Source organism: Cheilinus undulatus, linkage group 1 (assembly GCF_018320785.1).
Source record: "Cheilinus undulatus linkage group 1, ASM1832078v1, whole genome shotgun sequence".
NCBI lineage: Eukaryota > Metazoa > Chordata > Actinopteri > Labriformes > Labridae > Cheilinus > Cheilinus undulatus.
In genome coordinates this window covers 50947636-50959455 of record NC_054865.1, presented here as the reverse complement: position 1 = coordinate 50959455, position 11820 = coordinate 50947636, and the positions used below count along the sequence as shown (strand labels likewise).

The following is an 11820-nucleotide window of genomic DNA, read 5'->3' as shown; positions in this document are numbered from 1 at the left end:
CAAGTAGGTGGGCTTGTTATGTTGGGATTTTGTCAGTGAAAACAATTAAAACTGTTGTTTAATTTGTCCAAGTGGATCCTTGGGAGGCTTAACTTTTCTTAGATATGAGTAGGGGGCCCTGTGGAAAGAAAGGTTGGTAGCCACTACATTAGAGGTGTAAAGCAACAGCCATCAACTTCCTTGAATGACAAATTTCCATCCATCTCTTCTGGTTAGAGTTGGTTTCTTCAATTTATCTTCAGAAAGTTGAAAAAGGTCCATACAACACCAGCATTCACAGTGTGGCAGGGGACTCTGGATGGGGACTGATGCAGGATTCAGGACTTGGGTAAAGTTAGAAAATTTCTAAAAGTATTACTTGCAGTTGACTGAATATCCAGCAGGGATGAAATTTCACAAACTGTCTTGTTGCAAAGGTGGCAACCATCACGGTATCGTGCTTGAAGTCACTGAGCTCTTCAGAACAACAATTTTTATCACAAACATTTGCAAATGAAGACTGCATGCCTACTTGATTTTCTCAACCTGTGGTCACTGGTCTGATTGAAACACCTGAATTCAGTCATTAACATGTGTGGCCAAATATATTTGTCCATATGGTGTATCATGTCTTCCTCTAATGGTTGAATCAAGAGCTTCAGTTTAGGATTTTCTCAGTTAACCATTTGTTTGTTACTTGTCCTTGGAGAAGAGGTAACATTCAGTTGTTGGAACTATCTGTATTTCCGTATTCAGTCTCTGCTTTTTTTAGTCTTGCTTAGGCACCAAAACAGAAAGAATGAACAAAAGAAATGGGCTTTGCATTTAAATATTAACTCAAATAACGGCTACAGACACTAGGGTAATATCTTGTTTTGTGTAAAGTGGTTAGGCCAGTTTTATAGCAATTTCTTTTATAATTTGACATTACTTTTATTTATTTAACTCTAATTATAAGCCATAATAAAAAGTTGTAGCAATTACCTGAGACTTGATGTGGATAAATATAATCTTTTAAATTCTCCACCTTTAAATTTCATCACGTTTCAATTTCATTCATGTAGCATTAAGTTGTTTATGGTAAGATGAATAGTTGTTGGGAGCAATAACAAAATACAGGCTGTAGTCTCTGCTTCAGAGTTCAAAGAAAATGGCTTGGCATTATAGGCTAACAGAAAAATGTTATTGTTTAACGTAGATTTTTTTTTCAATCCATTATTCCCCCATAATTTCGTCTCAATCCAAATGCAATTAAAAACCTTGTTAAAACACCCCCCCACCACAGACTGGACCCCTACAATACAGACTGAGATAGTTTGAATTTAAGCTGTCTCGAGAGCTACACGCTGGAAAACCTACTCACATACTTCTAAAAATAAAGGTGAGTTTACTTAATTGATTATAAATGACTCCGGGACGGCCTACAAGTGACGCAGGCCTTCGACCTACGCATGCGCAGATGATCTATGTCACAGCAGCAAGAGCCAGGAGAAGCAGCCGTCGCCGACCGGGGAACACGGGAGCTGTGGTGTTGTTTATTTCTGTCAAAATAAACTTTTCTCCACAATGTCGGGATTTGACAACAACCCCTTCGCTGACCCGGTGGACGTTAATCCTTTTCAGGTAAGTTTCGATGTGTTTTACGAGTTTTTAAGCAGCTTTTTCGTGTAAAGTTAAAGACTGAAAGAGATCTGCTACAAAAAAAACCTGTTTGGTTGGTTGCTGGGTTTGGCCCGGTTTGGCTTCAGTATTTCCTGGCTACGAATCGTCGCTATTATGACTTATGACACACTGAAGGCTTTCTGTAGGTTGTTTTTAAAACTGCTTTATGAAATTGTGCATTAGCGCTCTGCGGAGGCTGTTATTTCACCTGCGCAGGTGAGCTGAGCCGCGAACAGGTGTCTGCTAATTACATTTAGCCTTCAGCGGTCTCGTTTTCACCACGTCATTGATAAATACATACAGGTAGATAAACCTGATTCGGAAAACCAGCCGGAAATAAGAAGACACTTGTTTTCATCATTGGATCGCAGGTTTTAGATTGACCAGATTCTTGTTTAAACATTCACAACATAGAAAGTCTTTGCAGATCTACATGCTAATGTAGCAAATGTTTTTGGGAGCCTGTGTTTTTCTGAAAAAGAAAAGTAGCCTACTTTTGTTCTTTTTCTCCTAAAACTGTGTTTGTATAGAGATAAACGTCCTCTGGAGCCAGGTATGAATAGTTAATGTGGTGTGAAATAACAAAAGATTCAGGTTCTACATCTGGACTCTCAGGGACACCATTCAACACATACCACTAACAGGACATCACTGTTTCTTAGCTGTATAATGACACATTTTAAATGTGTATTTCAGGATGCCTCCATCACACAGGCCACTAGTGGAGTCACTGAAAATGGGGAGTTCAACCCTTTTGCTGCCGATGTGGTAAGAAGCTTTGCTCTTCCTATAACTGCAAATGTGATGGAGAGTTGTTGCATCATGTAGAGGTACATTTTTATCCAAAGCATTAACACTTCTGATTGTGCCTTGGAAAAGAACTCTGAAAAGACCATCCCCATCTCGGCTACCACTACTCAACCAGCCATTCTTCAGACCTCTGTGGAGCAGAGTGCACAAGTAAGTCCAACACAATTTTACACATCAGTGAAGAATAAGTCACCATTTGTATTTGGAAGCTACAAATCCAATTTAATGTCCAAAACAATAGATTTAGACAAGATTAAGCAAATTTTTACCCATTATGGGTGTACTAGTCATTTTGCAGCCTGTAATGGGTCAATAACAAGCTCTGCACACTATTTGTATACACCCAGGATGTTTGCGACCAAAAATTTCCCATTGAAAACCCTTTAAAATGCATTTTTTGATCCCCCAGCCATCGCGGAAAAAAAACCAAACATGTATTTTATGTTGCTAGGCTTTCATTCTGGAGTCTTTAAGTTTTTCCTGTTCATCACCAAATTAAAACCATTTTCCCATATTTGGCAGGAAGGCTGAATATTTGGGAAATTATTCTAATTCTGATGTTTCCCTCCAGCACTGAGAGTGCAATTTATATTCAGTAGTATGCAATTATTTCTTAAGTTCTTCATCCCATGTATTTTTCAACAAAAGCAACAAATCATTTTTAGATTAAACTAAGGCTAAATAATCCTAAAAATATCTAAATGTAATTATTCTGACTTATTACAAATTCTTTATGAATCGTTGTATTGAGGGGAATTATGATTTTATTTGTCATTATTGATGAGACAAATGTCAAAAACATGGAAAGAAGGATTTTTTGCGAACTATCCTGTAAAGAATTGACACTTGAATGTTTACATAATGTGCAATGCAAACTTCTCTGCCTCAAAAAGTGCATTAAACTGATATTTTCAGGTCAAAGACATACTCCTGTAACAAATTATTAAAGTCTTACAAAGTTGTCACTTATTATTTATGTATTCAAGGGTGTGATGATCCCCTTCACAGATTTTTTTTTTTACATTATGAAACTCTTAAGCACCTAAGATGGCATTTAAAGAGTTACACGTCTGCTTAAAAATTTTGAAAGTTAGTAGATTGTCAAAGTCACAGACTGTAAGCTAGGATAGGATCATTTTCTGATGACGTAGTGTCATATACTGATGAAATAGGTGTGTTTTTGTTTGTTTATTTGGATCCCCATTAGCTTTAGCATCAGCTGTAAGCTATTCTTCCTGGGGTCCACAGTTTTACATTGTGACAATACAATTTATACATCCAAAAATCACAGTACACAAACATAAGACAATACATCACATTACACCAACAGAACAGACATTTCAACAATTACAACTCACTCAAACAAAGTCAAAGACAACAGACATTACAATTGCTCCAAGTGACTCAAAACAGACATTAACAATCCCATATGTTCAACAAAGTATTCAAAATTAGTATTGCTACTAAAGTTTCTTAGGAGATAATATCTTCTCAGGGATCTTTTAAAGCTATAAAGAGTATTCTGCTGTTTAATATCATTGGGAAGCAAGTTCCATTCCTGCATTGCTCTGTATGCTACTGAGCGCTGAGATGATGAAGTCTTTACTTTAGGCAAAATAAAACAACCTCTAACAGCATGCCTGGTAGAGTAATGGTGTACATCTGTACTAAAGGAGAGCTTTTCGTATGAATTTAAAGGGGTTTTAGTTGTTATGACATTCCGTAAGAAAACCATCAGTGCATATAATAATCTATTTTTCAACTTCAAACCAAGAGAGACTTTCATGCATTTTACTGACATTTGACCTAAACCTGAATGACAGAGCTACATGTGCAGCCTTATTCTGGACCAGCTGCAGTTTCTTAATGTTGCTGATGGAAATACTGGACCAGACTACAGAGCAGTAATCCAGATGAGAAAAAAACAAAGCCTGAATTAGTTGTAGAACTGTTTTTGGTGAGAAGTACTTGGCGCACCTTTTAATAAGAGACAAAGTCTTTCCCATCTTAGTCACTAGTTTTTGTATCTGCTTGTCCCAGGACAGTCTCTGATCTATAATAACACCTAGAAGTTTTACGTCATCTGCCTCTTTTAATAAAGTCTGGTTTATCCTGAGCTCAAGCTTTGGTTTAGAACATAAACAATAAGCAGTTCCAACTACTAGGCTAGTTGTTTTGGGTATATTTAATACAAGTTTATAGTTGCTGATCCAGTCTACCACTGACTGTAACTCTCTCTGTAAACTAACATTTATTTATGTGTGGTGGATGTTAAATTGCCTGTAGTGTAGTTCATGAATTTGGAATCCCATATTTCCTAAAATGGAAAGTGCAACAGGGAGCTGTGGTGATGCATTGAAGAAATTGAACACTGTGTAAGGTTTCTAGCTCCTCCATCATCCTCCAGGCAAATGCAGCTGCCGGCCAGGCTAACCTGATCAAACAGCAGGAGGAGCTGGAGAGGAAAGCTGCTGAGCTGGAGCGGAAAGAGCAGGAGCTGCAGAACAGGAGTGCAGGCAGAACCCACACTGGTGGTGAGAAGTTCACTATATCTATAGAAGTCTTATGTTAGCTCCTGTTGTACTTAAAACACTTAGGATTGACACTTTTGATGTTAATCATGCTGTGTTTTTAATGTTGACAGAAAAAGAGAACAACTGGCCCCCTCTTCCTAGTTTCTCCCCTGTGAAGCCGTGTTTCTATCAGGACTTTGAGGAAGAAATCCCTGAGGAGTACCGCAGGATCTGCAAGAGGATGTACTACCTCTGGATGTGTATGTACCCCTGCATTCAGCATTTTTGCAGCACAAATGTTTAGAACTGACAGTTTTGTATGTCAGCAAGTTAACATAAAACAAATGTATGCAAACCAGTGCATCACTCCTGTAGATTTTTCCTTTTTTTAACAACGTGTTGTCTTTATAAAAAAATAACCATTATCAACAGTTTCCCCAGACAGTTTTTACATGCTGGATTATGCAGATATTTGACTGCAACAACTGTCATTATTTTTTTGCTTCTTCCTATTGGCTTCTTTACATTCCATGCCAGTGTTTCTCAAATATATCCATTGAAGGTTATGCAAAATGTTTATTGAGTCAATTGTAAGGAATATTTGTTGTCATTGTGCCATTTCATAACAAATGAGTAACTCTGATGACAGCTGCACTGTCACAAAGTCTCTGAAAATAGAAAATCTGGGAAATAAAACTCTGATTTAACGAGCACTTCAGCCTTGCTTAATGTAAAACATCCAGCATTGTCTCTTAGTGCTTTACTGTATCTCAAATTCTGTAAGAGAGCCTCACCTCATATGCACATTTGCACTGATCAGCTGCCTTAAATTATCTTCTTTACGTTGTGTAAATTTGCCAACATCCTTGCGTATCTTCTGGTCATGTCTAGTCAGCATCCTTGCACATCTATCAATTCACCTGGCTTTGTTTATTCAAAAAAAAAAAAAACACCCAAAGAGCTTGTACACAATTAATTTTATTATTCTTTTTCAGTTTACAGTTTACAGGACATTTGGATGTAAACTCCACTTGTGATGGGCTTACAGAAAAAGATTCAATTAAATTATATTCCTTTAAAAATCAGTTTTAGAGTTTTTTTATGTCTTTCACGCATTATAGATTTAAAAATACCATTCTTTCATGTTCTTCCAAAGCAAGCTAGATTTTTTTAATCAGAAAGGCCTTTTTCTTTAGGTCTGAAGAGCATACCAAAGCATTGTTGTCTTTGATCATAGTTTTGTTGAACTTCTTGTTCTTCTGTGTACTACTCAGTCCACAGTGCCACCCTCTTCCTCAACGTGCTCGCCTGCTTGGCGTACTTCACAGTAAATTCTGACTATGGTGTTGACTTTGGTCTATCCATCCTCTGGTTCATCCTCTTCACCCCCGTGTCCTTCGTCTGCTGGTACAGGCCCGTCTACAAGGCCTTCAGGTAAGCTGATGATGAAGTATTCTCTGAGTTGCCTTACCGAAGTCTGGTAGCCGACCTTGTAAAACCACTGTCTGATATAGAAGGAGGAAACTATATTACCTTAAATGGATTCTGGTCCACTGAGCATTTTTTACTGTAGTCCAAACCTTCAGGGTATGTTTTAAAGTCTGGCCTGTTTAAATTTGATTTGGGCCACTTTTATACATGAAACTGCTGAAGTGAAAGGAGGACTTTGATACAGGCCACATTTTAAAAAGTAATGTTTACAGGAAAACTAAAAAAAAATCAGATCAGAGCAAAAGTCTTTATGGACACTGAACTTACTGTTTGAGTTCAGACTTAGTTTGCTGTTTGCACTGACGCCTTTTTACAAATGAATTTCCTAACAGTAAGTAAAGTTCTTTTCTGTTTGTGATACCACATATTATCATCTTTAACATGTTCTGTTTGCTTCTCTCTCACTAGGTCGGACAGCTCCTTCAGCTTCTTCTTCTTCTTCTTTGTCTTTTTCTTCCAAGTGGCTGTGTACATCATTCAGACTGTAGGAATCCCGAGGTGGGGAAACAGGTCAGTGACAACTTTCACACAATACATGCCGGTGAAAGTCTGAGGGTGTGGTGTAAATGCATGGCAAAGTGGTCCATTGCTAACAAGCAGTTTCTGTTTTCATTCACAAGAGTGGGTCTTCGCTCTGGTTTGAGTAGATTCATATTAAATGTGGGTTGTGTTTCCTCATTCAAACCTCCTCTATGTGTTTGTGTGTCTATTCTTCCTCTGTGGCATCTCTTTGACAGATTCCTGCTGCCTTAACTTGTCTGGGTTGCTGCTTTGTAAGTGTGGGACTTTGGTCTTTGGGTTTCTTCTCTATGCCATGTAATATAAATTCAGCCTTTAGTTTTCCATCATTTACTCTTTTAAACATGCTTTTCATCGGTCTCTTGTTCAAGTTAGGATGCTGTTTAATTCTTTAATTGTCATACTATATGTATAATATATCATGTACTGTGTATTGCATACTCACTGTTTCTTTTTGCTGTTTGTTTGTCATTAACAGCGGATGGATCACAGCTATCAGCATGATCCGTGCAAACCTGGCTGTAGCCGTGGTCATGATGGTTGTAGCAGGTTTTTTCACTGTAAACGCTGTTCTGGCTGTCATCCTATTGAAAATGGTAAGATACTGTAAACATTTTACTAATTCTTTGGTTATTTGGTGATTTTGAGTTTAATATTTAACATTTAATTTCAGTGCATGGTTCACAAAACCTGTCTTTTGCTAATTTAAGGTACTTCTAGTGTAGTGCATTCAGGAAGTATTCAGACCCCTCTCATTTTATTGATGAAGCGGGTCTGCTTGGAATTTGCAGAAAATTTCAAAATGAAAGCCATGCAGACGTTGATATGTTTTGGAGAGGCTTCAGTCTAAACACTCTGCCATGAAGCCCAGATCAGTGGAGGGCTGCAGCGGCGGTTTTCCTTCTGGAACATGGTCCCAGTTTAAAAAGGCAGCCTCTCTTTAAAAGACTAATGCAGTAGAAGGTGACTGATAATTCAGTAAGAGATGTGATTAATCTTTCACTCTGGTTTCTAAACCTTTCTCTGCCTTCATCTCTTGCCTTCTCACTTTCTCCAGGTCCACTCGAAGTACAGAAGGACAGGGGCCAGCTTCACCAAGGCCCAGCAGGAGTTCTCCACTGGAGTCCTGTCGAACAGAACCGTTCAGAGCGCTGCAGCCAGCGCTGCCAGCTCTGCTGCTCAGGGAGCATTTGGCAGGAACCAGGGAAATTAGACTGTTTTCCACTTCCTCAGTGCCTCAGGCTAGTCACTGCTTTGACCATCATAGCCATAAAACCAACATTCTTATGAGTTTTGGGGATGGGGATTTTATTATTTAATGACAGGGCCAGAGAACAACCAAGTTAGGAAGAGAGTTTTTTTTCTCTCTGTGAGATCAGCAATGCAACATGTTACTGTTTCCATCATATCAACTTTTAAAGATACTGGGGCATAAAACAAGAAGTGCGTGTTACTGATTTGTGCTACAATGTGATTCTGGAAATCATAAGCTGAAGGCAAAATATATGGCAGAGCAGCAATGTCCAAAAAGGAATTGGCAAAATGGTATCACAATATAAAGTCTGGCATTTAACTGTAGACTAAGAATGTAAAAGTGAATATCTAGAGATGTCAGTCCAGGGCAGTGGTGTCCAAACTACGGCCTGAGGGCACCACCAAGTATAAAGATGACATAAAATCCAGAATACAAATTAAGACCCAGAATAAAAACCCAAAATAACCTAGCATGTTTTACCATCAGAATAAAATAGACCCAAACTATGAACCCATGCATTTTTCGGCTCCTCAACAGCATGAGGGTGTTGGAGGGTAACCAGCAGTTAAAACTGTAATTTAAAGCATTTTTATTCCTACAGTAAACTTTATATAACCAAGTATGGATATTCTTGTTACTCTCTTTGCAGGCTACAAACTGCCTGCTCTGTAGACACATCTTATGAAACTACTGATGAACACAATTTTTTTTTATTGCTCACTTGTACTATACTGTATAGAAGGAACTGATGCTTAATGAAGGTGAAGGGATGAAGTTTTTCTTTGAATTCTACTCAGCTAACTGAGAAAGATGAAGGGAGGTAAAGGCTCTTCTGAGGCAAATGAAGAAAACTGGGATGGCACATTTTAATCCATGTTGAGTTGTTGAGAATGATGTTTTCTGTAGATTGTGCTGTAATATAATGAAATACAGGGTGCAGAGTTACTGATAGGGTTTATATGTATTTACTAAGAAGAATAATGAGCAGAAAGAACACTATATTTATCTGTTAATTATCCATGCCTTTGACTTTGTAGCTATCCAGACCAAGTCAAGTGTTACTGGAAAGTTGCAGACAGTTTGTATTTTCTAGCTACACCTACATGTTGGTAGGTTTTAGTATTTTCACATGTGAATATGTACGCTGTCCTTTTCTAATCTGCTGTTACTGTACCACTAAAAAGGTTTAGGTCTAACCTCAGTGCCTTTACACGGATGTGGCCTCCTTTGTGTGGGGATATGCACACGAGGCTGTTGGTTTTAAGTGTTTGTCTGATTTTCTTTGTCTTTACAGAAAAATGAAATTTAAGGGGAAGTTTCCTTTGGTGTGTTGAATTTTGTGTCTGAGTGTGAAAATGTGTATGTGAAGCTGTTTTATTTAATTGATGTGTCACAGACTAGTTTTTATTTAAATAGGGTGACAGAAAAAAATCACATTAATAAGTCAATACACTAGAGGATCCTCACTGCTGTAGTCACTCAGTCCTGTTACTGTTTATATAAAAGTAACAGGACTGAGCTCTGAGCAAATAATAAACAAATCAAAGAGAATTTACATGGCAATTACATACTAATAGCATGAGGACACTATGCACCGGTGTTTCATCAAAATTAAGCATTTTTGTATAATTACACATAAACAGTATCAAGTTATTGAGGTAATAGGGTAGACAAACCTTCTCAGTTCTTGTTACTGTATCATCAGACATACAGAAAACAAATATGAGGAAGAACTTTTATTTATCCACGGCCTTCAGAAGACCCAGATAATTTACATAATTTTACATTTTAAATGTTCCATGTTTTTCAAAGGGGGGATTTGCTCCATTAACAGAATCATCCAAAACCCAGGGGACAAAAAATTTGTATTTCAAACAATTTCATATTTAAAAAGGAGAAACAGGATAAAGAGACATAAAAAGATAAAATAGGATGTCTGCAGGATTTTATTTCATATATTTTATTTTAATCTGTGGTGTCAGGTCAAAATGTGTTTTTTTTAGTCTTGTAATATAATGTAATAGTTTAATAAACTGTGAAAGCTTATTTTCTTTCTTTAAAAGGTTTCTTCAGGATCAGATCAATATGTTAGACCAGTTCCCAACCTTTGTCCCCTTCTTGTATCTATCAAGAATCTATCTTAGAAAAGCTAAGGCCCCAGTTCACTTGGAAAATTAAAATCAGTTTTATTTGTTTTCATTCATTTTCATTCATCATGACTTTAGAAGGCCTTCATACACTTGTTCTTGCCATAATATCTTTGTATAAACTATCCAAATTATGACAGCTCTAAAAGTACACTAAAAATAAGAGGATCTGTTAATTTTTTGAGAAAACCTCTTTTTAAACAAGATGAGTTGTTAATTTGTGAGAAAATACATAGCTTTTTTGTTCTAAAAAAGTTGTACATTTACGTGAACCAACACTACATTTTTACAAATATATAGTTAAATAAAAAAAAATAGCTGAATGCGTGAAAGACAATCAAACCTAATAAATGTTTTCCTTGCACTTGTACTGACGTTGAGCGCCGAATGAAATTATGCTTCTTACTAGAACTGAATATTAATTTAAATGCTGTGATTTTAGCTCAGGATCATCACATTATCATTATCATCTGGACTAAGAAGAAACATTTTTGTAAACTGTAAAAAGACATATCTAATTTTGACAGAGGACCTCCCCCCCATATGTTTGACTTTTCTACAGATATACAACGTCTTTCTTTTTATCTATAACCTTTTTTTGTAGTTCTGATATTACTATGTTAACTGAGAAAATAAATTGTACATGTACTGGCCACTTTATTAGGTACACCTTGCTAGTACTGGGTTGGCCCCCTTTTCTTTAAAACTGCCCTAATTCTTTGTGCCATAGTTTCAACAAGGTGCTGCAAACTTTCCTCAGAGATTTTGTTTGCAAGTTTGAAACGATTTGAGCTTTGTGACATGAAGCATTATTCATCCCCTCTGACATCAACAAAGCATTTTCATCCATACAACTGCTGGATGTTTTCCCTTTTTCAGACCATCCTCTCTAAACCCTAGAGATGGTTGTGTGTGAAAATCCCAGGAGATCAGCTGTTTCTGAAATACTCAGACCAGCCAGTCTGGCACCAACAACCATGGCACGTTCAAAGTAACTTAAATCCCCTTTCTTCCTCATTCTGATGCTGTTTGAACTTGAGTGTGTCATCTTGACCATGTCTACATGCCTAAATTTGTCGAGTTGCTGCCATGTGATTGGCTGATTAGATATTTTTGTCAAAAAGAAACTGAGAAGGTGTACCTAATTATGTGGCCGGTGAGTCTTTTTCTCTTAAGTAAATGCAATATGCTTCTATACATTAACATTTACCAACTATAAAATCCTTTTATTATACATACGCTGCTTTTTATTCAGTAGATTAACTGCAACCTTATCTTAGGCAAAGAATTTTATTATGAAAGCCTGTTTTTCAGTGGATCAGGTATGCATGTCTGATGTTTGTGAAAAAAACAAATTGTTTGGAAATTGGTTCATTTTTCAGCAAGTTATGAGCATTTAAATCACGGATAGACCTCCCACCCTCATTTACTTACAGCCGAGACT

General features: G+C 37.2%; 1 protein-coding gene across 1 annotated transcript; it reads left to right on the top strand.

The window, feature by feature from the left end:
* Positions 1–1433: 1433 nt before the first annotated feature.
* Positions 1434–9549, top strand: scamp2l (secretory carrier membrane protein 2, like). The gene is made up of 9 exons (XM_041792567.1): positions 1434–1602; positions 2338–2409; positions 2521–2601; positions 4859–4985; positions 5096–5224; positions 6239–6398; positions 6864–6965; positions 7453–7570; positions 8032–9549. The coding sequence occupies exons 1-9, from the start codon at positions 1546–1548 to the stop codon at positions 8185–8187; spliced, it is 1002 nt and encodes a 333-aa protein (XP_041648501.1). The 5' UTR covers positions 1434–1545; the 3' UTR covers positions 8188–9549.
* Positions 9550–11820: the final 2271 nt, after the last annotated feature.

What these genes read in the sequence shown, in the direction of transcription:
- scamp2l (XM_041792567.1), top strand. Translation starts at nt 1,546, where the DNA reads ATGTCGGGATTTGACAACAACCCCTTCGCTGACCCGGTGGACGTTAAT. An exon ending in TGGACGTTAATCCTTTTCAG is followed by an intron (nt 1,603 to 2,337) that starts GTAAGTTTCGAT and finishes TGTGTATTTCAG; the next exon opens with GATGCCTCCATCACACAGGC. An exon ending in AGGCAGAACCCACACTGGTG is followed by an intron (nt 4,986 to 5,095) that starts GTGAGAAGTTCA and finishes TAATGTTGACAG; the next exon opens with AAAAAGAGAACAACTGGCCC.